The sequence below is a fragment of the Gilbertella persicaria genome, assembly GCF_025201335.1.
Source record: "Gilbertella persicaria strain CBS 190.32 chromosome Unknown B0P05scaffold_18, whole genome shotgun sequence".
Taxonomy (NCBI): domain Eukaryota; kingdom Fungi; phylum Mucoromycota; class Mucoromycetes; order Mucorales; family Choanephoraceae; genus Gilbertella; species Gilbertella persicaria.
In genome coordinates, this window is record NW_026251979.1 from 99425 (window position 1) to 126694 (window position 27270).

A 27270-nucleotide genomic window follows, 5' to 3' on the forward strand; every position below is an offset into this window, starting at 1 on the left:
AAAAAAAAACACGCCACGGTCAAAAGGAGTTAGGGTTGATATTGCTACAGAGGAGTTAGCAAATAATTTCGGTCTACAGGAAATAAGCCCTTTTTTGGCTCGGTCAACAGGATTTAAGCAGCGAAATAATCCTGACTCATTAGTTCAATGCAGCGATTGGATAGCTTGAAGATAACGTTTATTGGTACACTTTTGATTTAAATAGCATTTCGTTTCAACTCAGGTTGACACTATTATCTCTTCTTTCATTTTTATTTATTTTTATTATGTCTGCTGGCCTCCGCAACGCATTCAAATCTGCTAAAGAACAAAGTAGGCATTGCCCATCAAACGATTTTATTTATTAATGCGATTCAATCTATAGATCGTCCTGCTTTTGTCACCTTTCTTACTGCTGGTTATCCCAGTCCAGAAGAAACTGTCAACAACTTAATAGCATTAGAAAAAGGTGGTGCTGATGTGATTGAATTGGGCATTCCATTCACTGATCCCCTTGCTGATGGCCCAACTATTCAATATGCAAGCACTGTAAGTGTTATTTTTTGTGCTACCAAACAAAGAAGCGTATAACTCATATTTGTTATGCAGGCTGCACTTAAGCATGGTGTTGACATTCCTATGTGTCTTCAAATGGTTCGCGATGCTCGTTCTCGTGGACTAAAGGTACCAGTTGTTTTTATGGGCTATTACAACCCCATTCTTGCTTATGGAGAAGAAAAGATGGTACAAGATTGTAAAGAAGCTGGTGTCAATGGTTATATTTTAGTCGATTTACCTCCTGAAGAGTCACAAGAATTCCGTTCTATTTGTCACAAATACGGCTTATCTTATATTCCTTTGATTGCACCTTCCACCACTGAAGCACGTATTCAATTGCTTGCCAAGATTGCTGATTCTTTCATCTATGTCGTTTCTCGTATGGGTGTCACTGGTGCAAAGGATAGCGTAAGTACAGAATTGCCTTCCATTATTGCACGCATCAAAAAGTACACACAAGCACCCTTGGCTGTTGGTTTTGGTGTTTCTACGCGTGAACATTTTGTTGAAGTGGGGGCTCATTCTGAAGGTGTTGTGATTGGTTCTCGTCTTATTACTTTGATCAAGGAAGCTTTGGAACAAGGTCAAAATATTCCTCAAGTGGTTCAACAATATGCTTCGGAAATTACAGGTCGTAAAGAAGTCGAAATTGCCGCTGCTGCTGCTACAGATGCTGACCTTGCTGATCTTGAAGTGAACGATGCTGCTGGTCGTGGTCCTTTCACAGGTGACGATATCAAGAACTTTTATCAATTGGATCCTCGATTCGGTACCTTCGGTGGTGCTTATGTTCCTGAAGCCCTTGTCGACTGTCTTACTCAACTTGAAACTTGCTTTAGTGAAGCCATGAATGATCCTTCTTTTAGAGAAGAATTTGAATCTTACTATGATTACATCTCTCGTCCTTCTCAACTTCAACTTGCTACTCGTTTGACTGAAGATGCTGGCGGCGCCAAGATTTGGTTGAAGCGTGAAGACTTAAACCATACTGGTTCTCACAAGATCAACAACGCTGTTGGTCAAATTTTGCTTGCAAAGCGTTTAGGTAAGACTCGTATTATCGCTGAAACTGGTGCTGGTCAACATGGTGTGGCTACTGCTACTGTGTGTGCCAAGTTTGGTCTGGAATGTGTTGTCTATATGGGTGAAGAGGACTGTCGTCGTCAAGCCCTTAATGTCTTCCGTATGAGAATGTTGGGTGCCACTGTCGTTCCTGTTAAGGATGGTGCTAGAACTTTGAAGGATGCTATTAATGAAGCCATGCGTGATTGGGTTGCTAATGTCACTACTACTCATTACCTTGTTGGTTCTGCTATTGGTCCTCATCCTTTCCCTATGATTGTACGTGAATTCCAATCCGTGATTGGTAAGGAAACTAAGCGTCAAATGCTTGAAAAGGCTGGTAAGTTACCTGATGCTGTTGTTGCCTGTGTCGGTGGTGGCTCCAACTCAATTGGTATGTTCCATCCTTTTGTTCAAGACAAGACAGTGCGTATTGTCGGTGTTGAAGCCGGTGGTGATGGTGTTGATACTGAAAAGCATTCTGCTACACTCACCAAGGGTACACCTGGTGTACTTCACGGTACACGTACTTATCTGTTGCAAGATGTGAAGGGCCAAATTATTGAAACACACTCTGTCAGTGCTGGTCTCGACTATCCTGGTGTGGGTCCTGAACATGCTTACTTAAAGGATTCTGGTAGAGCTGATTACTGGGTTGCTGATGATGCTCAATGTTTGCTTGGTTTCAGAAAATTGACTCAATTAGAAGGTATTATTCCTGCTTTAGAATCTGCTCATGCTATCTACGCTGCTCATCAGTTGGCTTCTCAACTTCCCAAGGATCAAGATATTGTTGTCTGTCTTTCTGGAAGAGGTGATAAAGATATGCACACTGTTGCTGAAGTATTGCCCAAGTTGGGTCCCAAGATCAACTGGGATTTGACCTTCTAGATTCCCCTCTCCCCCTTTCTTTTTCATTGTATCATACTTTACCCAAAACATTAATGTATTTATTAAAATAAAAAAGTGCTTACAACCCTATATAGTCTTTTCTTTAAAAAAGATTATACAAGTCATCTTCACAACCTTGTTGAACATCAAAGTAACTAGTTGAATTAGTTTTGCATGCCTGGAACTATAGACTTACTTTAGATGATCAAGGCCAGTAAAAAACACAAGAGAACTTGAGCAGTTTCTAGTTTCATAAGGCCCTGGGCACAATGCTAGCTCTGAATTAGTTTTGAAGTTTTATGTTATAAAATGCGCTTACTGAGATCAGCATCAGGTCCAGAAGTCTTCAACCAGTATTCATCACCTTCATGCTAATATAAAATCAATTTCTGTCAAACATATAGTCTACTAAATACAAACTTACCACATATCCATCTTGAATATCAGGTCGATGGCAGATGTCTATTCAATGGGTTTAGTGTGTTGTGCCATCTTTATTTTTTTCTTACCATCTGCTTTTTCAACAAACCGCTTGATTTGAATGTTGTTTTCTGCAACAAAAGTTGCATAGTTAAAATCACCTACTCTAGGTTTACCTAATCAATTTGATAGATCAGCTCATGTCCTGATTTCTTTTCCTTCTTATATACTCTACCGTACAAATAACCGGCCAAGTTTGTTTCGTTTAATTGTGGTAGTCGTTGAAACAAGTCCACTGTCACTAATGAACCAACACCCGCACCATAAGAGTGTCTAAATCCATTTAATATACACTTTTTTAAACGTGATACATACGCTACAACATTGACTGCATAATTAGGATGCAATTGCAATTGATCACGGATAGCGTTATAAACAATGTCTCTGATATCAACCAAAGATGCCAAAAACCCTATGGATAAGGTGAGTTTGTAGAAGATAAACGTTGTACAATACCTGTTTGAACATGCGCATCGGGTATTGCTGGATGAGGAACTAAATTTGTTGAGAAGAACTACTTGAATGTTACTACTATTTAGTCGAATGAATATACATACCAGAACTTTATTACGGAAAGAAGATGCGCCTCTAATCATCACATAGATTTTTCTTTCCCTGTATCTATGTTAATGTCACTCACTTAAGGAATTAAACACTTACCTATGAGAGAGGACAACGTTACCAGTAACACCCAAAGGGAATGTACTAAAAGATCTTACTACGATGCCATCTGGTAAAGTGGATTGACATTGTTCACAATCCCATTTATCTGAGCTCGCTCTACAATTTGATGTTCTTGCAAGTCTAGCATGAAAGGCAGCATCTTTATACACACTGGATGTAGCATCAAAATGAGTCACATTTTGTGCATTAGGCAGAATTTCGCCTTCTTTTAATACTCGAATAATTGATGTAATGGTGCCCAAAGCAGCACCTAAAGCATTTGAAAATTCGAATTGTCCATCATTAGCATATATTGTTGGCCAAAGAGGGTGAGTCCCTGGTCTTGTGGTACGAGTACAATAGACCAGTCGAGTCAATATCAAGACTACAAAGTATATGTAATTTGCTTTCATTTTAACTTTGTTTTGTTGTACTTTCTAAACTAAAGAAAAAAAAATTCCTCTAAAGAAAACAGTTCTTATTTATAATTCTCAAAATACATGCCCTAATCTAATATGGAATGTAGAAAAAAGATACTAATTTGACATTGTATTGGTCATTCTTTACATTGTTAAAGTAAATAAAAATTCAAAGTCATTTTTTAAATGCTTTTTTTATATAACTACCAGAGTTTATTGCTTCAATCAAACATATTATCAAATAAGAAAAGGAGAATATATATATATATATATATATATATAAATATGTATGTATGTATGTATGTGTGTGTAAGTAAAAGATAGGTATAAGAATAATAATAGTAATAAAAAGAAATTTATATGCAATTTCTTGTATCGTATGCTTCAGTAGCATTGCCCGTAGAATTACGCAAATTAAAGCTTTGTCTATTATATCGCCAATGTTTTTCCATACCATTTTCAGTGGTGGAATTAGGTTTATATTTCTCGTTTGTATGCATCGTGAGTCGACTAAAAGGTCTAGCGATTTCTTCATGTATCGCATGCTGTGGACTCTCTCTCACTGCTAATGCTGACACATCTTGGGAATGATGCCAATGTTCCAATACATTATCACCATATTTCTGCAGTTTATCAATATCGACAAACAAGTTGTAATTATTCATACGCAAAAATTCTAATTCTAATGCATTTAATTCAGTGACAGGCAATCCTCCTACCTATTTGCAATAATGAGTTATGATTGTAACAAATGATACTACTTACCTTGGCATAGCGAGTATTCGTGAAAAAGACATCTGAATACAACTTACTGGATATCATGAGCCCCGTAATAATTAAGCGATGAACATTATAAGAGTCAATATGAAGAGGAGTGAGATGAGGACTTGGCTGAGTCATACGATCAAAATAAACCAAGAGAGCAATCAGACACTCGTTAGCACAGGGACAATATTTCAAAATACGAGTGAAATAGGCATGAATGGATATACTAGGAATAGAGCGAGCATGAAAACAAGTATATGTAGAGGGTTGATGTGAGCCTAATTCTAGATGAAGCTGGTCATTTGTTTGGGTGATCTTTTCTAACAAGGCAGTAAGTAACTTGATGGTCTCTTTGACAGGAAACGTAGCCAAGTCGAAGTGAGATTCCATTGAAAAGAAAGTAAAAGGCTATTTTTAATTTATATACATTTTTTTAGGAGACAATAAATGGTTGCTTCTGACGTATGTCTTTTTAGGGCCTGTATTGAACAAGCATGACTTGTTACCATTAAAGGAATGTCTATGATTCTGTTTCATTCACTATATGCGTAGGAAACATTGAATCTCCTCATAGAAAGGCATATATGTATTGTTTATTCTTATCAGCGAAGATGAATCATGGCTAAGGAAAGAAAAAAAACAAGGTAGCAAAAAGCCATTCTCGACATTTGCTATCGAGTATTAAGGCCAAAATACTTTCTTAAAAAAAGTGTTGTTTTTATTAGCGATACAAATAATAATGTATCTGGCATGAATATCTTGTTTCTCAGGTACCCTTCTTAACTTGAATGTCCTTTTTTCTGTTTCTTGTATTGTAACTTATACTTAACAAACATGTATCAAGTTCTTGGCATACTCTTTTTTTTTCTTTTCATTATTCCTGAATCTATTGCTTTTGGTTTACTTAATCATTTATCATTAACTTTCTTACTAAAGGATTTTCTCTTTATACTCCATCTTGCTATTTTAAGGCTAGAACTTAATACCTCTCATATTTTTTGTCTCTTTATAAAGATAAATACAAGTATCTTGAATCTCTTCGTGAAAGCTCGAAGTTATCAAGTTCTTCTATGCTATCTTCATTGTGCCTTGGATTTCGTTTGTTATAACTGAGTTTTAAAAGACAAAGGCAACATAAGCCTCTCGTTGCTATGGTTATTCTTTTATTCATCGATCATGACCGAAAAGACTCGTACTGATGGCAATAGAATAGTCATCGAAACCGAACGTTTAGACAAGCTAGTTGAAAGAGCACAACAGGCGATTGCCCAAGATGATAAAGAAGTGCCCGTTTTCTGGAAAAATAAATATAAAAAAGATGCAGCTAGAAACTGGGATCTCTTTTACAAGCGTAATACGACCAAGTTCTTCAAGGGTAAGAATAGAGAGAACATAAGTAATGACTTACATTGATCAGATCGTCACTGGACTGATCGGGAGTTCAAAGAGCTGGCTGATCAAACAAGAGAACAAAAGTGTTTAGAAGTAGGCTGTGGTGTGGGGAACTTTGTGTTTCCCTTGTTGGCTGATAACCCTTCCTTGTTTATTTACGCTTGCGACTTCTCTGAAAGAGCAGTAAATATGGTCAAATCAAACGAGAATTATGATGAATCTCGGTGCAAAGCCTTTGTTTGTGATTTGACAGCTGATAAATTGACAGACAATATCCCAGTAGATTCTTTAGATTTGGTAATTTACACGACAAGTATTTTGCCATATGTTAATCGCAATTGTAGGTATCCGCTATTTTCGTATTCTCTGCTATTCCTCCCGAAAAGATGGCAATTGCTATTAAGAACATTTACAGTGTATTGAAGCCAGGAGGACAAGTGATTTTCCGCGATTATGGTCTTTATGATGAAGCACAAATCAAATTTAGTGCTGCCTCTGACAAGAAGTTGGATGAAAACTTTTATGTTCGACACGATGGCACTATGAGTTATTTCTTCTCACTTGAAGATCTCAAAAGCCGATTTGAACAAGAAGGCTTCAACACAAAAGAATGCGAATATATATACCGAGAAACAACCAACCGAAGCATGGAAATGAGAATTGATAGAATCTTTGCTCAGGCTAAATTTCAAAAACCTCAATAAACTGTCTTTTTATTATTTGTTAAGCTTTGGGATTGTATCCATATTGAGCACTCAATACTCTCAGTTTATCTTTCAAGGAATCCAAGTTGAGATAGGTACCCTTTAAATGTCTATCACCACTGCTAGGGTCAAAAGAAGTACGTCCATGCAAAACCCGTCTATTGGCAAACATGACTAATTGTCCTGGCTGTAGAGTCAATTGATAACGAAGAGAATCTTGTTCAATAAAATCAGCAAATTTCTGAAAAGCGCCATAGAATTTCTTGGCATCTTCAGGTGATAAATCATCCATAGGGCCCTGAAATTGAGGTGCATAGTTAACATGGCTGTCCCATGCAGGTCCACTGTGCGGTTCATTAGTCACAATAGTAGGTCTCTTGTAATACATGTGATGGCCATTATTCAAGTAATGGAATGTGACAGGTGTTTTCTTGAGAATTTCATAATCTTCAGGATATTTGTCCTTCAAGAGTTCCACAGCACGGAAAGAATCAACAAAAATACTAGCACCACCAGTGACACTGTTTTTTAAGCTATGTAAGAGTTGAATACCAGGTGGGCTGTCCATGTACCTATACGATGGTCAATCGGAATCTGATTTCAGAATACGGGATAATTCGTCTTACATAAGATCCATATGGAATCCTAGGTATAAACTAGTGTAAGCAATATTGATAGACTTAGCTACATTCTTGACATCAAAATCTCGGCCATAAAATGTCTCTTGAATAGGACCAATTCTCTCTGCTACTTGAGTGACAGCTTCGTCCTTTAAAGGGACGTTTTCTAAAAACACAAGTCCTGTGTTATACAAGCGTTGAACAACTGTATTTAGGCCCTCCTCTGTGTTCATATAATCATCGTATGATATCCAATTCAATTTATATTGACTTGCATCCCATGTCTGAGGCTTAAGATGACCAAACCGGAATTCTTGGCTGGCTTGTTTAGACTGATAGCGCTTCAAAAATTCGAGAGGAAAACGGCTTACGTGAGCTGATTCTTGTTGACGTTGTCGAAGGGGTTGATCCCATGTAATTTGAGCTTCTTGACCAATAATTTGGGCATCCACGGGCTTAATATCCAGAGGAATATCGGCAGAAGAATGAAGCTTTTGTCGGCTGGAAGGGTGAAGACATTGTTCGCAAGGACAGTTGTCTCTTAACCAGAGGTAACTGTAAGTGCTATGTTGGTCTTGCCATTTGAGTTTGAGAGCGTTTGTCAAAAGCGAGATCTCGCCTACTGTTGACTTGTTTCTCGAGGTCACCCGAGTGTTAATAGAAAACACTTGTTGGCCGCGTAAAATTGATCGAGTCCTGGAAAACATAAAGTAAACAAACAAATCTTTAAATTCCTGTAACTTAAGTTCATTATTTTTTTGGGTACCGATCTGTGCGTCATTTGAATAAATTACGCTTAACATTTCTTAGATATTCAGTCTTTTTCTATGTAATCTTGTTGTCCAACTATATAAACTTACAGATATTTGCTATTTCTCCCTTCATCACTAACTTCTTCTTTTTTGAATGGCTTTATTTATTTTATTTATTTTTATTATTTCTTGTTTATCCCAAGTGCGGTCATTGAATGAGGCACAGTATGCATTAAATATCACCTTACCATTGGGCCTCGACAATATTGAATTGCCTATGGGAAACAAATCCAGTGTCGTTTTGGACGATTTTTTTATTGATTTTAGACGTCGTTTAGATGATCAAGATTCTCTACCTCCATCTTCTACTGTGCTTTATTTTGATGAAACATCCGAGGCTGTTCAAGATGCTATATTCTATGCCAAATTAACCAGAACGTCTAATTGCAGGCCTAGTTATGACAAGCTAAATTGTCCATTCTGTAAAGAAATACTACCAGATGGTTATGTGGTGCAAACCTATGGAAATAATCCTTTGGGAATCACTGGATACATTGCTGTATCAGAACAGTAAGTAAAGTGCTTGTAAATTACGATCATGTTTATTGTGCAAAAAGAAAAAAATCCATCTATGTTCTTGTCCGAGGTGCCTCTTCTTTCCGAAATAAGATTGTGGTAATGTAAAGACAGAGTCGACGATTAATACTGACGTTTTCTAGTTTGGTAAAGATGAACTTGTGCCTCACCCTTTCATTCCCCGTGCCCGAGCTCAAATAGGTAAAGACAAACAGTAACAAAAAAAAAAAATAACATCAAGCTAGGTTTAATAAGGGCTATGCTGGATATACGGGACACTATTCATCAAGCTGTAAGTGATCAAATTGGCTTACATCCAGATTACAAAGTTCATGTTGCAGGGTAATTACTACTCATCATAAAAAGAGATTGATATTCTTTCAAGACATTCTTTTGGCGCTGGTGTAGGATCTCTTGTTACTGTGGATCTATATCAACATTTTCCTCAATTGAATTTCAACAATTTGCAAGGACATCTTTTAGGTATAAAGTTCATTTTGGAAAAAAAGAAAAGTTAGTTTGCCAACTCTAGAATCAGGCAAACCTCGTGTAGGTGATATTGGATATGCTTCATTTGTAGCAGATCAAAATATCAACATTACAAGATATGTTCAAGAGGATGATGGTTTGTAAACAAACCATATGTATGTATATGGTTGTTTAACTAGCAGTAGAAATTGTACATCGACCTACTATAAAAAAAGGATTCACGGTATGTTGATTTACATGTAAGTTGGACTCATTTTATATTAGCATGAAGGAGATGAATATTGGATCAGTTCAAGAAAAAGAATGAATCTCAGTAAGTTATAGCCTGTATAAATTTGTTTATTCAAATAAGTTGTATGTCCTGGACCGCGTGAAACAAGAAACTGTTCAAACTCATTAGAGTATGGAGGCAGTATGGCACATCTGAGGTATTAAAGAAAGTGATAAAAGTATAACTGACAAATATCTTTCAGTTATTTTGGTATAGTCCAAAGTTGTGATGATGATCTTCATAACTTGATATGATCCCCTTTTTTTATTATTATTATCAATGACAGGAAAATCTAAACCCTTAGATATTTGAAATAAAATCTTAAATTCAGCACAAAGATGCAATAGAAAATGTGAAGCTTCTTGTTTCTTTCTGCAACAATTTCCTTTATTTTTTAATGCAGAATATTCAGTCTCAAGTTATTCTCTATAAAGAGATACTTTGGCCTTATTTTAGTATAGCCTAAAGTCGTGATGACGACTTCCACAACTTGATATGATTCTTAGATCAATGGCGCCATTAAATAGTCATTTTGACAATTTGTACTACAAGTCAAAATAATCTCAATCGTGGGTTTATTGTCGATTAGCAAACATTTGAGATAAACTAGGCATATCGGACAGCATTTTTTGTGCATCAGCTTGAGATTGACTGAGTTTTTTTGCAGCTTCAGGATCTGTTTGAACATGTTAGCCTTGTTTTCTATCTTTTTACACTTACCCATATCTTGCAAACTAGACATTATCTTGGGCATAAAGAACATCATAATGGCACTGAATCCAAGCATCAAGAACATAGGATTCTTGAACATGCCCATCACATTAAATCCCTGTCGTTGCTACATATAATATAAATATCTGTAGCTTTATTTCTCTCCTTTCTTACCATAAAGTATTCTGCTTCTGCTTTGGCTTGTAATTCAAATGGATGGGATACTGAATAACCCCTTTGATTCCAATCATTACCAATACCTGTATAAGATGCTCGAATGTTATCATTTTCATCTATATCAACACGCAGCTTTTTTTTTGTTAGCTCACGGCAAATAGACATATAAACTTACTCTAGGATAGATATGCTGAATGCTTTGGACTTCTAGTAAATAAGAGCCTGGCTTAACATTGGGACTAGAGGCACACGTCAATATGATAGATAAATACATACGTAGTCTTACAAAGTAAATTCGCCTTTAGATGTGATATGAGCAATATGTTGAGCACCGTTAAGTGCCACACGTGTTGTTGAAGAGTCGATCTTGCTTACATCTACTCTAAAATGTGAATACTTTAACCAGATGACCTTAAGAAATAATACCTTCAATAACAGCGTTTGATATTATCTTTCCTTTCAAAGTTGCAGCAGTAGCTATAGTGTAAAGCAAACTAAAATATTTTAGTTATTGTCTGTCTCTTTTCCCCCTTCTTTACCTTGCTATCAGTAAGCTCAAAAGTCTCATAATATTGTTAGCAAGGATAAATAATTGCACAATACAGTATAGCCTACAAGAAAGAAAAAATCACGCTGAGTCTAAAGTTTGTTCGCGAATACAGTCCAATTGTTGTTCTCTTCTTATCTAGAAAAAGAATCTGAACACTTCAAATAAGGATAAAATAGTGATATAAGAACATGAAAAGCATTATTGCTGTTGAACTGGTTTTCTTTTTCTTTATTTTGAAAAGAGAAAACGTATCAGCCTGACCTTGGCTCCTAAAAATAGAAAGACTAATATTCTTGAAAGCATCGATATCTCGATTTTACAATAGACTGCAAGTTCCACAAGCAAGAGTACTACTTTCTCGAGACAGAAATGTATCCAGACAAAAGCCTTGATAGCTACTATAGACTCAATTTATTAATAATGACTAACATTAAGGTACCGGCAACTTGTCTCTCTAAAGCATAAGAAAAAAAAAAGGACGCTAGTAGCACAATGACAAATCATTGAACATTCCATCTCTGACAATAATTAAGAGCCTCTTTTTCTATTAGATTTCAACCTGACAAGCATCTTTCTAGTTTTTCTATAGGGTATGAAAAGTAATTGACCAATCCATTAATTATAGTGAGTTTGTCTTAACCTTTTTTTATTTTGTTTTTTATTGTTCTTCTTAGTTCTATATACTCGGACATTGATAAAATTATTTGCTATCCCTTACTTTCCTTGGTATGATGAAAGACGAGATGTAACAGCTCAAAAACCATGAAAGCTAAGCACCAGTTCTCAGCATAGCAAGACAAAACATACTAGATGCTAGTCCTTGCGGCTTTGTTTGCCTTCGAATGCATTAAGCCCCTCTACTCTCTTCTTTTTGTAACATTTTTAGGTATTTGTTTGAGCCTGTCATGTGATAAAATTACAATCATTTTTTCAAGCTTCTCTTTGTTTATTCTGATTGAGACCTTGTATATTCTAAGAAAGCCTCCGCTGCATTGTTGACAATAACTTTAGCAGTTTATTTTTTCTAATCAATCACATCGTATTTGAATGTCCGACACTTTTTTTTTTTTTTTTTACATAATTGCAAGTTCCACTTGAATTCGATGGAAGAAAATATAAAAGCAAGCATTTGTTTCCTTAGTTTTCCTTTTTATTCTTGTCTTACTTACTTTTCTTTCTACTATCATGGCTGTCTCTACTTTTGTGAATGGTGCTTGGGTTGTAGTCTTGACTAGTACCAACAATTACATTAAAGGTGTTATTGCTCTTAAACACGCGCTGCATGATTTACATAAAAGCCAATATCCGCTTCTCGTGCTGTATACATCGGCTGTTGCTCCTCATGCGGTTCAAACACTAAAGGAGATTGGTTGTATTGTAAAGGAAATTGAGCCCATTCATCCATTGGGTAAAGTAGAGTACAAGGCCGAACGGTTTACAGAGACATGGACAAAATTAGCGGTATGGAACCAAGAGGAGTACGAGAGATTAGTGCTGTTGGACGCCGATATGCTCCCCTTACAGAATATGGATGAACTTATGCATATTTCTTTACCGAGCAAGGATTGGGTGGCTGCTTCTCATGCATGTGTATGTAATCCTCAAAAAATTAAGCATTATCCTTCAACATGGATTCCCGAAAATTGTGCCTATACTGGTCGTGACACCTCGGCATGTATCCAACCGGCCTCAATCAAAGATGGTTATACTTATTTCAATAGCGGCTTGATAGTGTTGACTCCAGAAAGTGATAAATTCAACAGTATGATCAGCTACCTCAATAGCATATCAGATTTGAATATTTATCCTTTTCCCGATCAAGACTTTCTAAATGAAATATTCAAGGAACAATGGAAACCACTATCTTATACATACAATGCTCTCAAGACACTTCAGTGGGCACACAAGCCCATGTGGGACTTATCATCGATCAAAAATGTACACTATATACTGACAAAACCTTGGGATATCGACCTGGATCGCGATCTGAGCGATCTGGAGAGCATTTACAAGCCGCTGTATCAATTATGGTGGAACAGTTACAGTAGTATTACTAGGGCTATTTATAACCAAGAGGAAGTTGTCAATCATGCCATGCTATAGTTTTTTTTCTAATATTAATAAAAGATGCCGAAGGCTTAACCGGTGAAACAATATATAAAATGCGCAGCATGTCAAAATAAGAAACATTAACAATGGTACCTCTCCCACCAAAACACCGCTCATTCATCACATCTCGATCAGGGCTCACATCAGACCCTATTTCAGCACCTCACGGTTTCAGCTTAGTCACTTCACATATTTATACACAAGTTCTTTACTTTTTTGAAAATATTCATCATGACCCGAGTTTTATGAACTCCGCTAAAATCAAAGAGGCCCTTAGGCTTGCTCTTGAGATCTATTACCCATTTACTGGTAGACTTATTAAGAAGGAGAATGGTCGATATGATATTGGCCATTTTGATAAAGGTGCTTTATTTGAAGTTGTTGATTCAGCAGATGATTTTGAATACTGGAAACGCCATAATTTCTCTTATCTTATTGTACCTTATGAAGAGCTCTTGCCAATCAAATCTTATGTTAGCAGAGACTCCCCACTTTTCGGTGTTAAGCTTACTGTTACAAAAAGTGGTAGTTGTGCCATAGCTTACTCTATCCATCACAAGATTGCTGATGGTATCTGCCTAACTCGACTTATTGCTTATATATGTGCTATTACGCGTGGTGAAATGCCCAGTCAACAAAACAGATCCTTGTATACAGACAGCATGAGACTTCCTGTACAACCATTGCCTGATGTGGACCATAATGACATGTATCCACATTACTTACCTGGACAAGCACCTGTTCCCACCATCAAGCCAGCTCCTTCTAAAAAATTGATTTTCAACTTTGATAGACAACTTATGAGCAAATTCAAGTCTCAAGTGGTTGCTGAAGCCAACGATCCCAAGGCAAGAATATCCCTTTTTAATTTGCTTACTGCTCTTGTCCATAAAAGCATTACTAAAGCACGTCAAAGACCCTCTGAATCCTGTTCAGACTTGGTATGCATTGTGGGTCAACATCATTGTCATCCCGATAAAAACATGATGAACTACTTTGGTAATTTTATTGTGTAAGTGACCAGAGCGAATAGAGCTGCATGTACTCACAATCACATTTTATTTGCTAGACCTGTTCCTGTTCCTTTTACAGTACAGCAAGTAATTGACAAAAGCACTTATCAGATAGCTAAAGAGATTGGTATTGCTTGTAAATCAATCACTGTACCTTACATGGAATCACTTGAGTATTACTTTAATACATCAAAACATCTAGAGCATATTGTAAGTCCGATTTCTCGCTTAGGATATGGTGGTGTTGGCATTTCAGATTGGTCCAGATTCCTGGTAGATTTCGATTATGGATATGGTCACTATGTAGCCATGAGAAGCTTTGTTGATACTTCACCTATTCCTTTAATTACGATCATGCCATACAAACCTGATAGAATTGAAGTTATTATTCAACTTGATGTTAAGAGTTTAGATAGATTATTACAAGATAAAGAACTTATGCAGTTTGTTAAATGTGTCAATTAAAATAAAAAAAGCTCTACCATGATTATTTCAAACATACACAGGATAACTTGGAATTGTTGTTTTTTGTTTGGTTGACTCACATTCTTTATATACATTGGTCATGCTAGGGAAGGACATCTCTTTTATATAGTCTCACTCAAAAATGTTGAGTAATTTTAAATGTTTTCACTAAAAACCAAAAGAAAAAAGTTGTATGCTTTCCATTTTTGAGTGAGCTCTTCAAAGCATCATAGATTAACACGGAAAAACATGTAGAATAAAAGCTTAGTTTACTTATCAAACCAATATAAAGAAAAGAAGAAAGATGAATATTTGGTATGGCCATCTTTTGTATTAATTACAACTTGACATATTTTGAACCAAGCGTAACGCATACTCCTTGTTACAGTACAGCTTTCCACTGCCTTGACTAGGCACTTGTATGGTCATTTACTTTAGTTAATATCCATTACTAATTTATCTACCTTCTATTCTCTGCTCTTTCTCGTTACCGAATATAAGCAACAATTAATTATCCTATACATTGTTTGCTTATTATTTGCCCTGCTTGGTTTCTAGAATTTAATTCTTGATCATTTAAATGTAAGAGAAACAAGAGACTACATCACTTAACGCGATTTTAAATCCATAAGCTTCTAATTCTTATAAATTTGCTGTATTCTTTGTTCCAAGAAAGAAGAATGCACTCCATCCTTTCTTATGTCCGTTTCTAAAAGTAGCCTTTTATGAGTACATATATATTGGTCTCAAGAGGATTGTAACTGCAAGCAGCTCATAAAGACAAAAAACAAGTATACTTATTAGAAGTCTTGTATTAGTTAATCGCGTTCGATTGCTGTTTATTGCGTCTCTTTGCGAGGTTTACATATGATAAATCGCTTTCTTTCTGCACATAGTGTAATTGATTTCATCAAATCATACAAAGAAAATTATACCTCTTGAAATAAATTCATCTTATATATCAAAGATTATATGCACAAGGAGATCATAAAGCCTAATTTCAGCCTTATAAATGTTCTAGATACTTACCAACCATGTTTACTAACATATAAGGTACCTTTGGGTTGATATGGACCAAAACAAGCGACTTGTAAAACTTGACCAAAATAGACTTCTGACCAAAAGGTGAACACGTGGTTTTCACATTGGTTTCTTTTTTTGAAATAAAACATGCTATGCTCTTGAACAGAGAGCACCTAATTTATGATAGCCGCTTTTTGCAGGGAATTTTTATTTCAAAATTCAACGCTTTTCATTTTAGATTGGAGCGACGTTATGAAGAATACAAAACCCTCAAAATACTCACATTTGTCTCTCTACATTTCTGTGTTGTTAGTTTTTTCAACTGTATTAATAAAAAGTTATTTTGAAAGAAAACGACACCGAGTTACACAAAATCAGGGACACAGATTCAAATAGATATTGTTCCTAAGTTTGCTTTGACAGTTCTATTTTTATGCAAATGTAAGTTCTTGCAGTCTTTTCCACTTTTATTGATCCGTTATCGAGAATAGCAATACTGTGAGAAAATTCTCGAAAACTTACAAAAGTCATAGACACGACATTTAAAATAATTTACACCTATCCACGTATTTTTCTAAGGATAGTGTTGAAAGGGCAATATAGTCTCAGCTAATTTAAAGATGTCAAAAGCCTGTTTTTTTTATGAAAGAAGGTTTATTATAAGCTGAGCGTGCTCTATAAAAAGCTTGACATAGTTCTTACCATAAAGCAGTCTCCTTAATATGTAGATACTTTCAAATATATTCTTTAGAAAGAATTGCTTCACGATTTCGTAAAACCTTTTTTGCTCCTATTATATCAACAAATAAGATAACTAAAGCAATTAAGAACTTGAAACAGAACTCTTGAGCGTCAGGATCTCTTTATAAACGTAATGGAATAATAAAAAAAAGTTCGACAAGAATAATTTAATAAAATTGACAAAACCGACAAAACCGACAAAATTGACAAAATTGACAAAATTGACAAAATTTAACAAAATTTAACAAGAATTTAACAAAAATTTAACAAAATTTAACAAAATTTAACAAAATTTAACAAAATTTAACAAAATTTAACAAAAATTTCAAGGAAATACTCAAAAAAAAAAAAAAAAAAAAAAAAAAAAAAACTGCTAAAAAATAATGTTGTTGTAAATGTATGAATTTATATAGTCATGGCAAAAAATCAGATCACATATATGGCAATTGCAATGGACTTGTAGTCACTGACATTCACTCATCCTATCAAAAGTACTAAATCGCCCTGATAGTCAGAGACCATTGACCTAATGGCTTTGTTATTACTATTATTATTAATGACACTCATAAAGTGGCAGTTAGAGCTGACAAATACTTGATAGCTTATTCTTCAAGTTTAGGTCAAACTATTTATCTTCTTGATTGTTCCTGATCTAACAAATCAATCCGCAGTCAAGAAGCTAATCCCAAAATAATACTTTGACCGAGAAGAAAAAACACAAATACCTCGACATCTTATCATATTTCTTCTGAGAATATAAACCCTATACAAACTCCAACAAGTCTTCTCTGTGTCCTACCATTTTTTTTCTGCGAATCTATTCCCTCTTCATCTCACAACAAATGTCAAAAAAACAATGTCAAGAAATATTATCTTCAGGATTTTTATTCAATCCCAACTCTGCTAACATTTATGCCGACATGGCAAATATGCCAATTGCGTACTCAAAAAATAAAATATCTCTTAGTAAGAAAAAAAATAAAACCATTACTTTAAAATAAATCAAGAATATTTTCTGCAATGATGAAAAATAAAAAAAGAAGGATATTCTTAATTTTCTTGTTATAAATTAAAAAAAAAAAGTCGATTTTTCAATTTTTCTGTTTCAAAATAAAAAACGAGTCTACCGGATGATAATCTTACTGTTTTAGTTTAAAGAAGAGATAACTGGTTGGTAGACTCGTTTTTTATTTAAAACAAAAAAATTGAAAAATTGATTTTTTTTATTAATTTGAAACAGAAAATTAAAATTTTCTACTCTTTTAATTTTTTTGTCATTGCAAAAAATATTCTTGATTTATTTTAAAGTAATGGTTTTATTTTTTTTTTTACTAAGAGATATTTTATTTTTGAGTACGCAATTGGCATATTTGCCATGTCGGCATAAATGTTAGCAGAGTTTACATCATTTGAGTATTCTAAGGATAATGTTTTTTTTGACATTATTTTTTATAACATGGTATCTCCATGATATTCTCATAATTTGGTTCTCGAGCAATAGCGCATCAAAAAATGGCTCATTGAAGCCCTGTTCTGAGTGTTTTTGCTCTAGATGTCATATAAAACTTCTTAGCCATAAACTCATGAAAAAAATCTATGCTATTCAAAGTGTTATAGAACATTGAGAAGTAGAAAAATGGTCGATTTATAATGTAAATGGGGGATAAATCAACAAAAGAGATACAAAGGAGCTGGCTGCGAAGATTGAAAACGGAAGCAATTTCATTTCTTCTTGCCGCTGCATTGAAATCGAGCTTTTGCTCAGAACCGTATAAAGACGCAGCTATTTGGTTTTGGTGTAATAACAAAAGTTATAGATTTCTGTCTTCTGGGTCTGTTGCTGTAGAGAACATAGCAACTTTGCTGATAATGTATTGATTAAATAGGAAAAAATGTTTATGAGATTTCTTACTCATGCCATATTGTTTTCATAATACAGTTGTTAATTAAACACATGCATCAAAAACTAGAGCTTTTAGCTCACATTTTTAGTATTTAAGCTTATCGATAGTTCGATTTTTTGCCTTGTAGCATAAAAAAGAAGAACGAAAGTTGTCAATTTTTTTTTAAAGGGCTTTATTTATTGCTCCACGTAGACGAACATAAACCATTGTCAAGAGGTGGGCGCAAATTAAAGTATTATAATATAAAAAGAAAGAAAATAATTGAGGTAGAAATAGAAGAGGTCAAGTATGGGCTAGATGATTTGGGTCATCTAGTTTATCATCTGTCCATTAAAGTCTTGAGTTTATGTGTTTCTCTGCTATTTGTAGCTGCAGATTAACACGAGTTTATTGCAGTAATCTTTGGGGATCAAATGGTACATGATTAAAGATAGATCTCCAATGAGTCTTCCAAATTTCCGTTAATGCGGTGAAAACTACGTCTTGAATAGTCAGATTGCTATTTTGACAGTACTTGATAGGACGAAAGTCCAAGGATTGTATTGCCATAATTATACCGTCGATTGTAAATGTTGGCCACAGGAATTCAAAATCAGCTCACGCCAAAAGAAAGCCTTGGGTGGACACATAAACAACAAATGGTTGTCATCTTCAGCGTGGAGTGTACAAATCAAGCATATAGAAGACCGAAAGGTAGCTGGGATGAAGCGATTCAGGCGGGCTTGAGTGGGCAATTTATGTAACATAAATCGATACACCACGTTTCTTGTTATAGAAAGCAGCGACATGGCCCAGAAGTGAAAGTTGTCAAATGGATAATTTTCATGAATAGTACCTTTGGTTAAAAGATCATTTTGGTCAAATTTCACTTCTGGGCCATGTCGCTGCTTTCTATAACAAGAAACGTGGTGTATCGATTTATGTTACATAAATTGCCCACTCAAGCCCGCCTGAATCGCTTCATCCCAGCTACCTTTCGGTCTTCTATATGCTTGATTTGTACACTCCACGCTGAAGATGACAACCATTTGTTGTTTATGTGTCCACCCAAGGCTTTCTTTTGGCGTGAGCTGATTTTGAATTCCTGTGGCCAACATTTACAATCGACGGTATAATTATGGCAATACAATCCTTGGACTTTCGTCCTATCAAGTACTGTCAAAATAGCAATCTGACTATTCAAGACGTAGTTTTCACCGCATTAACGGAAATTTGGAAGACTCATTGGAGATCTATCTTTAATCATGTACCATTTGATCCCCAAAGATTACTGCAATAAACTCGTGTTAATCTGCAGCTACAAATAGCAGAGAAACACATAAACTCAAGACTTTAATGGACAGATGATAAACTAGATGACCCAAATCATCTAGCCCATACTTGACCTCTTCTATTTCTACCTCAATTATTTTCTTTCTTTTTATATTATAATACTTTAATTTGCGCCCACCTCTTGACAATGGTTTATGTTCGTCTACGTGGAGCAATAAATAAAGCCCTTTAAAAAAAAATTGACAACTTTCGTTCTTCTTTTTTATGCTACAAGGCAAAAAATCGAACTATCGATAAGCTTAAATACTAAAAATGTGAGCTAAAAGCTCTAGTTTTTGATGCATGTGTTTAATTAACAACTGTATTATGAAAACAATATGGCATGAGTAAGAAATCTCATAAACATTTTTTCCTATTTAATCAATACATTATCAGCAAAGTTGCTATGTTCTCTACAGCAACAGACCCAGAAGACAGAAATCTATAACTTTTGTTATTACACCAAAACCAAATAGCTGCGTCTTTATACGGTTCTGAGCAAAAGCTCGATTTCAATGCAGCGGCAAGAAGAAATGAAATTGCTTCCGTTTTCAATCTTCGCAGCCAGCTCCTTTGTATCTCTTTTGTTGATTTATCCCCCATTTACATTATAAATCGACCATTTTTCTACTTCTCAATGTTCTATAACACTTTGAATAGCATAGATTTTTTTCATGAGTTTATGGCTAAGAAGTTTTATATGACATCTAGAGCAAAAACACTCAGAACAGGGCTTCAATGAGCCATTTTTTGATGCGCTATTGCTCGAGAACCAAATTATGAGAATATCATGGAGATACCATGTTATAAAAAATAATGTCAAAAAAAACATTATCCTTAGAATACTCAAATGATGTAAACTCTGCTAACATTTATGCCGACATGGCAAATATGCCAATTGCGTACTCAAAAAATAAAATATCTCTTAGTAAAAAAAAAAAATAAAACCATTACTTTAAAATAAATCAAGAATATTTTTTGCAATGACAAAAAAATTAAAAGAGTAGAAAATTTTAATTTTCTGTTTCAAATTAATAAAAAAAATCAATTTTTCAATTTTTTTGTTTTAAATAAAAAACGAGTCTACCAACCAGTTATCTCTTCTTTAAACTAAAACAGTAAGATTATCATCCGGTAGACTCGTTTTTTATTTTGAAACAGAAAAATTGAAAAATCGACTTTTTTTTTTTAATTTATAACAAGAAAATTAAGAATATCCTTCTTTTTTTTATTTTTCATCATTGCAGAAAATATTCTTGATTTATTTTAAAGTAATGGTTTTATTTTTTTTTCTTACTAAGAGATATTTTATTTTTTGAGTACGCAATTGGCATATTTGCCATGTCGGCATAAATGTTAGCAGAGTTGGGATTGAATAAAAATCCTGAAGATAATATTTTCTTGACATTGTTTTTTTGACATTTGTTGTGAGATGAAGAGGGAATAGATTCGCAGAAAAAAAATGGTAGGACACAGAGAAGACTTGTTGGAGTTTGTATAGGGTTTATATTCTCAGAAGAAATATGATAAGATGTCGAGGTATTTGTGTTTTTTCTTCTCGGTCAAAGTATTATTTTGGGATTAGCTTCTTGACTGCGGATTGATTTGTTAGATCAGGAACAATCAAGAAGATAAATAGTTTGACCTAAACTTGAAGAATAAGCTATCAAGTATTTGTCAGCTCTAACTGCCACTTTATGAGTGTCATTAATAATAATAGTAATAACAAAGCCATTAGGTCAATGGTCTCTGACTATCAGGGCGATTTAGTACTTTTGATAGGATGAGTGAATGTCAGTGACTACAAGTCCATTGCAATTGCCATATATGTGATCTGATTTTTTGCCATGACTATATAAATTCATACATTTACAACAACATTATTTTTTAGCAGTTTTTTTTTTTTTTTTTTTTTTTTTTTTTTGAGTATTTCCTTGAAATTTTTGTTAAATTTTGTTAAATTTTGTTAAATTTTGTTAAATTTTGTTAAATTTTGTTAAATTTTTGTTAAATTCTTGTTAAATTTTGTTAAATTTTGTCAATTTTGTCAATTTTGTCAATTTTGTCGGTTTTGTCGGTTTTGTCAATTTTATTAAATTATTCTTGTCGAACTTTTTTTTATTATTCCATTACGTTTATAAAGAGATCCTGACGCTCAAGAGTTCTGTTTCAAGTTCTTAATTGCTTTAGTTATCTTATTTGTTGATATAATAGGAGCAAAAAAGGTTTTACGAAATCGTGAAGCAATTCTTTCTAAAGAATATATTTGAAAGTATCTACATATTAAGGAGACTGCTTTATGGTAAGAACTATGTCAAGCTTTTTATAGAGCACGCTCAGCTTATAATAAACCTTCTTTCATAAAAAAAACAGGCTTTTGACATCTTTAAATTAGCTGAGACTATATTGCCCTTTCAACACTATCCTTAGAAAAATACGTGGATAGGTGTAAATTATTTTAAATGTCGTGTCTATGACTTTTGTAAGTTTTCGAGAATTTTCTCACAGTATTGCTATTCTCGATAACGGATCAATAAAAGTGGAAAAGACTGCAAGAACTTACATTTGCATAAAAATAGAACTGTCAAAGCAAACTTAGGAACAATATCTATTTGAATCTGTGTCCCTGATTTTGTGTAACTCGGTGTCGTTTTCTTTCAAAATAACTTTTTATTAATACAGTTGAAAAAACTAACAACACAGAAATGTAGAGAGACAAATGTGAGTATTTTGAGGGTTTTGTATTCTTCATAACGTCGCTCCAATCTAAAATGAAAAGCGTTGAATTTTGAAATAAAAATTCCCTGCAAAAAGCGGCTATCATAAATTAGGTGCTCTCTAAGTGTGGACTGAAACCCACGCTCACTTTCGTGTTTTCTGATGGACAAGATCATGAAACCTTCCGATAAATGATAGGGCGCTTATCTCGGAAGGAGCTCGTACAAAACTGCAGTATAATGATTTTTTCCTACACAATGAAGAATGATATTTGTAACTTACTTAAAAAAAGGAAGAATGCCTTGTTTGTTATTATAAATACATGTACCCTTAACGTTTGTTTCTAGGGCTTATGCTTCAAAATTGGAACGCATAGTTTGGACTTATAGATTCCGAAAAAGTCTGACAACCGTAGTAGTTAAGCTTTTCTTCTTTTAGGATATAAGATACGAGTATAGCAATTAGACAAAGAACAAGAAAAAAAGAATTATACTTAAACAATGCTTCCTCTTATTAACAGGAAATTCCCAAAATTCTTTATTACAGTGAAAAATATATGGTCATTTTGGTTTGATATTTAACCAGAGTTTTCATAAACCAAGGTTTTTGTATTACACCCTAGTTGAGCCTTATTTTGCAAATCAGCAAAAGCAAAAGCAAATCTTTTTAATATGTTTGACAATACAAAAAGCAATACTCGTTTATTATAGTAATTATATTAAATTTAAAGTAGCCATTCATTTCAAGAGAATTAAGAGCGACACTAAGGCTGCAAGGTGTGTCTTTAAAATTATGATTTATGCTTCATTGTCATGTACACTAACGAGTTCTTCTTATTTTCGGCATTGGCAAAGGCTATACAAAAGCCAAAGATCAAGAAAAATAGAGGATACAATCGTCTAATGTCAACATTGTATGGTCCAGAATTAGAACTTCACTTTCACTTTCACTTTCACTTAAACAATAAGACGCTTCCTGACAAAATTTCCCATGATTTTGGTATTAGTATTATGCAAGATTCCCCTTTTCTCATGCATGTATATGAGATGAAAAGTTTGGACGCAACTGCACACATGGTTTATTATATTTGTCTAAACAAAAAAACTATACAAACATAATTAGATAGTTTTCGAATTTGACAGGCTATTAACAAAAAGAGAAAAGACAAAAGAGTATTGTGCACATACATAGATAAATCAGAATGTATATGATCTCATACAATTGTCTGCATCGAGCGATAATATAACACATGATACTTTAAGGGACTTGTCGATGGCAAACTGAAAAAGAAGAAAAAAATTGCCAGTATAAATTTTGCATTTTCTTCTCTTTTTTCTTTTCCTCTTTTATATTCTTTCAATAAACTGATTAATAATAAAGATGAATAGACTTGCATTTGATCGATTACCTGATGAACTTATGATCCTTATCCTTTCACAGCCTGTTATCGCGTTAGAAACACTCAGAAATATGCAAAGCATATCTAAAAGAATAAATCAATTGGTTCTACATGTCTTGAATTATTACCGACTTCCTGCCATTCAAATTGGAATCAGCATAGACCAAGAAGGCAAAAACCGCATTACAACTCAGTTTGTATTCAGTCAGTTTTGTCCAATCACTCGTACTATTCGTTTTATACTTACACAGCCTCAGAAAGCAAGGCGATATTATACTAACAAAGCTATTCCTGTCATTCGATTTTTGAATACCAAAGATACATATAACATGCAACAGGACATTCGATATCGTCGTCTTTCAAGCGCTTCATCTTCATCACCGTATCAAGGCGAAACTGGCGAGAAGCAGGATGATGTGGCCAAGAAAACTTTACCTCCTCGACATTCTTCCCCTAGTTTATTAATAAAGAAAGACGAAAATGGAAACAAGCTGAGAAACTATAGGCTTCAATTCCAAAAAAACGGAATTCACACTTTAAAAAAGTCAGCAGGATTTCTTAATGCGCCACCTTATTTTAAACTAACGTATCAAATCAGTGACAAACAACACGCAGAATACTATCTTGCACCTATTGAACTATATATCACATTTGATCATCTAGTAAAGGAAGAGGGCTGCCAGCCTAATAAGCATTCTACAGTACAACAAATGGTGAATTGGATTCAAAAAAGTCTGCATTGTTCAAGATGTATCAATATAAAATAAAAACCCAGCGTATACTCCTGTTTTTTTTCTTTTCAAGTTTCTTCATCTACTTGACATGAACGCACCTTTACCATTGCGTTCTATCCAAGGCTCCAAGTCAACACCCATACCCTCTTCAAATAAAGAAATGCTTTTTAAGCCTCCTATTCAACACTCTGCTACTTCCCCTCAACTAATGTCAATACCTAATAAAGACCATGTTCGCACCAGTACTTCATCATCAAGGACTACCGTGCCACGAGTCGATGTCCTGAGAGAATCTCGGTTACATCAGACATTCGAATACAAAGCACCACCCCAAGCTCGATTAAGGTCTCATCGAGTGGGGTATGCAGTGTATGGACCTAGTCATGGCCATCCTGTGTTTGTCATTGGTGGTTATGGTTGTACACGCATGGTGGGCATTATGTTTGAAGAACTAGCTTATCGATACCAACTAAAAATGATCTGGCCTGAGCGTCCTGGGTAAGCCCTCCTTCAATAGACAGCAGATTTGGATTGATCTCTCTCTCCTTCTCCCCCCCTCCCCTCTCTCTTAGGTATGGTCTAAGTGAAGAATGCAACTCACAAAAAATGACAGCACTCGAATGGGCAGATGTGATTATTCAATTGTCAGATCAACTCAAGATAGATCAGTTTAGTATGATAGCACAGTCTGTAGGCTCAGTATTTGCTTTAGCAGTAGCTTACCAATTTCCGAGACGAGTACTTGGTCCTATTTTCTTAATCTCACCTTGGGTGTCAACACAATTGGCAGGCACATTTAAATGGACTCGCCGATTACCTGCGCCTTTAGTGGCAAAGACAGTATCATTAGCTCTTGATGTAATGTGGATGTTCAATAGAACCAGTAATACAACCATCCATTCTACACGTACATCACTTGAAGACGAAAAGCGCATCGATTATACCCAAACAATCCATACCCATCAAGAGTCAAACAAGAAAGTTCGGCGTACGACTGTTGCTTTTGAAGAAGACGAACTACTTGCATCACTTGAAGAAGAAATGCCGGATCTCACAACAGATTTTCCAACAGATCGACCACTAAGACATTTTGTTCGACCCAAACATATGTCATTGTATCTAGCGATGAATAATTATCGCATGTCAGAGAATTACAGTCAGGGGCAATTATGCGATGTCATGGTTGCTCTTGAAAAATACCATTTGTTTGGTTTTAACTACTCAGATGTCAAGACTTCAGTCTCGGCTGTCTGGGGAGATAAAGATGGATTAATTCCATCCACAGTCATTGATGTCCTAGCAAACAGTTTTCATGATGTGAGGCTCAAGATATTAGAGAGTGAAGGTCATGATCTTGTTTGGAAAGAAGGAGTTATGGAATGGGCAATACGAGGGATTGCACAGAAAATAAAGCCATATATATGATAACATCAGAATATTTCTTTTTTCGAATTCATTTCTCTTGAAGAGATCATATTCGCCTTTATCAATTCATCATCTGTTATACTCAAGAGAAAACACTAAACCTTTAGAGTGTTTATACACGTAAACAATTGTGCGTTCTTATTTGACTTCGGATTGAAAACTACATTTTTTGGCTTACACGTATATTATTTCATATTTTCAAGCCGAAAGGGTTATTCGTCAACAATCAAATAAAAACAGTTTACATGTACAACAGCATCTAAAAACAGAATGGTTATCTCTTACGCAAAACCAAAATCGCGCTCAAAACAAAAAAAAAGACGTCTTTTTCTTTCTCTCAGATGTCTGTTCTAACTATTTTATTCCGTCATAAATGTCTTTTTCTTTTTAAAAAAAAAGACTCGGATGACTTCCTCGAATTGTGCTTTAACACGTTTCTCTTCAAGGAAAAAGGAAAAGACTTTTTTGTTTGAGAAAAGAAGTGGTTTTGATAAAGAAAGAGAAAAACAAAAACAAAAAAAAAATCCTAAATCAGCCCTGGCATCGGAGATAGACAATACGCCATGCAAATCTTGCTTTCTAACCATTTTCTTTGTCAGCAAAATTTGTCATGTAAGCTCTTATTTCAGATTGAAGATAATTATATAATACACGTTTTATTCAGCATTTAAGCAAGATCAGCATGCTTCTTGACAAATTGTTCAATGGCAGCAGCATTACGCATACCAACGAAGCTATCAACAACTTCACCCTTATTGAAGGCAGAAACAGTAGGCAAAGCAGCAATCTTGAAATCAGCAGCAATTTCTTGATGGTCATCTACGTTGATTTTAACCAAAGTAACTTTAGGATTAGCAGCAACTGTCTTTGATAAAATGGGACCCAACATTTTACAAGGACCACACCAACTAGAAATTTAAAAAAAATGAGTATTATGCTTATCATCTCTTTTTTTTTTGTCTTCATTACTCGGCATAGAAGTCAACAATAACAGGATGGTCGGCTTTAGTGACAAGTTGGTCCCAAGTGGAAGTAGTAGCTTCAACGGTCTTGCCTGTCAAACGAGGTTGAGCAGCATGAAAAGAACGAGCAACTAGGAGACATTAGTGCAATTTTTTACTTATACAAGTTGCTTACATTGTCTAGTAGGTCTAATAGCGATACGAATAGCGTTCATTATAAGTAATAATACAAGAGAACAAGAGTGACTAATACAACCTTGAAAATTATATGCGAAATAGATAAGCCAATCATTGGGAGGACTCTTAAAATGACATCGACCAAAAAAGAGTGTCACATTGTGGCTTTTTTTGTATATACCTGTCAAGTTATAAAAGAGAAATTTTTTGATTAGACCTGTTCTTCACTT

The 27270-nt window shown here is 34.7% G+C and overlaps 16 protein-coding genes across 16 annotated transcripts; 10 read left to right on the forward strand and 6 right to left on the reverse strand.

Moving 5' to 3' along the window:
• The first annotated feature begins 236 nt into the window (after positions 1-236).
• B0P05DRAFT_596485 (tryptophan synthase beta subunit-like PLP-dependent enzyme) lies at positions 237-2534 on the forward strand. Its single transcript, XM_051583126.1, has 3 exons — positions 237-312; positions 365-528; positions 589-2534. Exons 1-3 carry the CDS (start codon positions 267-269, stop codon positions 2488-2490), a joined length of 2112 nt encoding a protein of 703 aa, XP_051435197.1. The 5' UTR covers positions 237-266; the 3' UTR covers positions 2491-2534.
• Positions 2535-2536: 2 nt separating this feature from the next.
• B0P05DRAFT_540127 (Alpha/Beta hydrolase protein) lies at positions 2537-4144 on the reverse strand. Its single transcript, XM_051578034.1, has 10 exons — positions 3631-4144; positions 3528-3585; positions 3427-3484; positions 3286-3382; positions 3146-3243; positions 3000-3086; positions 2915-2952; positions 2810-2861; positions 2687-2762; positions 2537-2645 (listed from the first exon to the last, which is right to left on the reverse strand). The coding sequence occupies exons 1-10, from the start codon at positions 4044-4046 to the stop codon at positions 2594-2596; spliced, it is 1032 nt and encodes a 343-aa protein (XP_051435198.1). The 5' UTR covers positions 4047-4144; the 3' UTR covers positions 2537-2593.
• A 114-nt stretch (positions 4145-4258) lies between these two features.
• Positions 4259-5259, reverse strand: B0P05DRAFT_540130 (cyclin-domain-containing protein). The gene is made up of 2 exons (XM_051578035.1): positions 4818-5259; positions 4259-4771 (listed from the first exon to the last, which is right to left on the reverse strand). Exons 1-2 carry the CDS (start codon positions 5205-5207, stop codon positions 4409-4411), a joined length of 753 nt encoding a protein of 250 aa, XP_051435199.1. The 5' UTR covers positions 5208-5259; the 3' UTR covers positions 4259-4408.
• Positions 5260-5345: 86 nt separating this feature from the next.
• Positions 5346-5973, forward strand: B0P05DRAFT_540132 (uncharacterized protein). Its single transcript, XM_051578036.1, has one exon. It carries the CDS (start codon positions 5652-5654, stop codon positions 5928-5930), a length of 279 nt encoding a protein of 92 aa, XP_051435200.1. The 5' UTR covers positions 5346-5651; the 3' UTR covers positions 5931-5973.
• On the forward strand, positions 5727-7074 carry B0P05DRAFT_78025 (methyltransferase-like protein 6-like protein). Its single transcript, XM_051583861.1, has 3 exons — positions 5727-6192; positions 6235-6506; positions 6554-7074. The coding sequence occupies exons 1-3, from the start codon at positions 5994-5996 to the stop codon at positions 6911-6913; spliced, it is 831 nt and encodes a 276-aa protein (XP_051435201.1). The 5' UTR covers positions 5727-5993; the 3' UTR covers positions 6914-7074.
• B0P05DRAFT_579091 (uncharacterized protein) lies at positions 6933-8418 on the reverse strand (the record flags this gene model as incomplete). The annotated part of the gene is made up of 3 exons (XM_051581898.1): positions 6933-7485; positions 7540-8107; positions 8394-8418. 3 exons carry the CDS (start codon positions 8416-8418, stop codon positions 6933-6935), a joined length of 1146 nt encoding a protein of 381 aa, XP_051435202.1.
• A 144-nt stretch (positions 8419-8562) lies between these two features.
• B0P05DRAFT_586783 (Alpha/Beta hydrolase protein) lies at positions 8563-9875 on the forward strand (the record flags this gene model as incomplete). The annotated part of the gene is made up of 10 exons (XM_051582536.1): positions 8563-8855; positions 8903-8960; positions 9005-9062; positions 9107-9203; positions 9247-9344; positions 9394-9486; positions 9530-9573; positions 9615-9663; positions 9703-9778; positions 9824-9875. The coding sequence occupies 10 exons, from the start codon at positions 8563-8565 to the stop codon at positions 9873-9875; spliced, it is 918 nt and encodes a 305-aa protein (XP_051435203.1).
• A 121-nt stretch (positions 9876-9996) lies between these two features.
• On the reverse strand, positions 9997-11008 carry B0P05DRAFT_612229 (uncharacterized protein; the record flags this gene model as incomplete). Its single annotated transcript, XM_051583396.1, has 5 exons — positions 9997-10459; positions 10507-10641; positions 10685-10748; positions 10796-10889; positions 10936-11008. Coding segments are annotated over 5 exons (702 nt in total), but the record flags the coding sequence as incomplete, so codon positions are not given.
• A 1144-nt stretch (positions 11009-12152) lies between these two features.
• B0P05DRAFT_540168 (nucleotide-diphospho-sugar transferase) lies at positions 12153-13232 on the forward strand. Its single transcript, XM_051578037.1, has one exon. It carries the CDS (start codon positions 12245-12247, stop codon positions 13160-13162), a length of 918 nt encoding a protein of 305 aa, XP_051435205.1. The 5' UTR covers positions 12153-12244; the 3' UTR covers positions 13163-13232.
• B0P05DRAFT_540169 (transferase) lies at positions 13233-14697 on the forward strand. Its single transcript, XM_051578038.1, has 2 exons — positions 13233-14180; positions 14238-14697. The coding sequence occupies exons 1-2, from the start codon at positions 13255-13257 to the stop codon at positions 14644-14646; spliced, it is 1335 nt and encodes a 444-aa protein (XP_051435206.1). The 5' UTR covers positions 13233-13254; the 3' UTR covers positions 14647-14697.
• Positions 14698-18928: 4231 nt separating this feature from the next.
• Positions 18929-19087, reverse strand: B0P05DRAFT_444772 (uncharacterized protein; the record flags this gene model as incomplete). The annotated part of the gene is made up of 1 exon (XM_051573788.1): positions 18929-19087. A coding segment is annotated over one exon (159 nt), but the record flags the coding sequence as incomplete, so codon positions are not given.
• A 120-nt stretch (positions 19088-19207) lies between these two features.
• On the forward strand, positions 19208-19366 carry B0P05DRAFT_452853 (uncharacterized protein; the record flags this gene model as incomplete). Its single annotated transcript, XM_051573903.1, has 1 exon — positions 19208-19366. A coding segment is annotated over one exon (159 nt), but the record flags the coding sequence as incomplete, so codon positions are not given.
• A 3124-nt stretch (positions 19367-22490) lies between these two features.
• Positions 22491-22796, forward strand: B0P05DRAFT_540171 (uncharacterized protein). The gene has a single exon (XM_051578039.1). It carries the CDS (start codon positions 22535-22537, stop codon positions 22688-22690), a length of 156 nt encoding a protein of 51 aa, XP_051435209.1. The 5' UTR covers positions 22491-22534; the 3' UTR covers positions 22691-22796.
• Positions 22797-23723: 927 nt separating this feature from the next.
• On the forward strand, positions 23724-24509 carry B0P05DRAFT_571296 (uncharacterized protein; the record flags this gene model as incomplete). Its single annotated transcript, XM_051581364.1, has 1 exon — positions 23724-24509. One exon carries the CDS (start codon positions 23724-23726, stop codon positions 24507-24509), a length of 786 nt encoding a protein of 261 aa, XP_051435210.1.
• A 406-nt stretch (positions 24510-24915) lies between these two features.
• On the forward strand, positions 24916-25901 carry B0P05DRAFT_469411 (Alpha/Beta hydrolase protein; the record flags this gene model as incomplete). The annotated part of the gene is made up of 2 exons (XM_051574494.1): positions 24916-24974; positions 25049-25901. The coding sequence occupies 2 exons, from the start codon at positions 24916-24918 to the stop codon at positions 25899-25901; spliced, it is 912 nt and encodes a 303-aa protein (XP_051435211.1).
• Positions 25902-26568: 667 nt separating this feature from the next.
• B0P05DRAFT_571298 (thioredoxin-like protein) lies at positions 26569-27078 on the reverse strand (the record flags this gene model as incomplete). The annotated part of the gene is made up of 3 exons (XM_051581365.1): positions 26569-26809; positions 26871-26994; positions 27039-27078. 3 exons carry the CDS (start codon positions 27076-27078, stop codon positions 26569-26571), a joined length of 405 nt encoding a protein of 134 aa, XP_051435212.1.
• Positions 27079-27270: the final 192 nt, after the last annotated feature.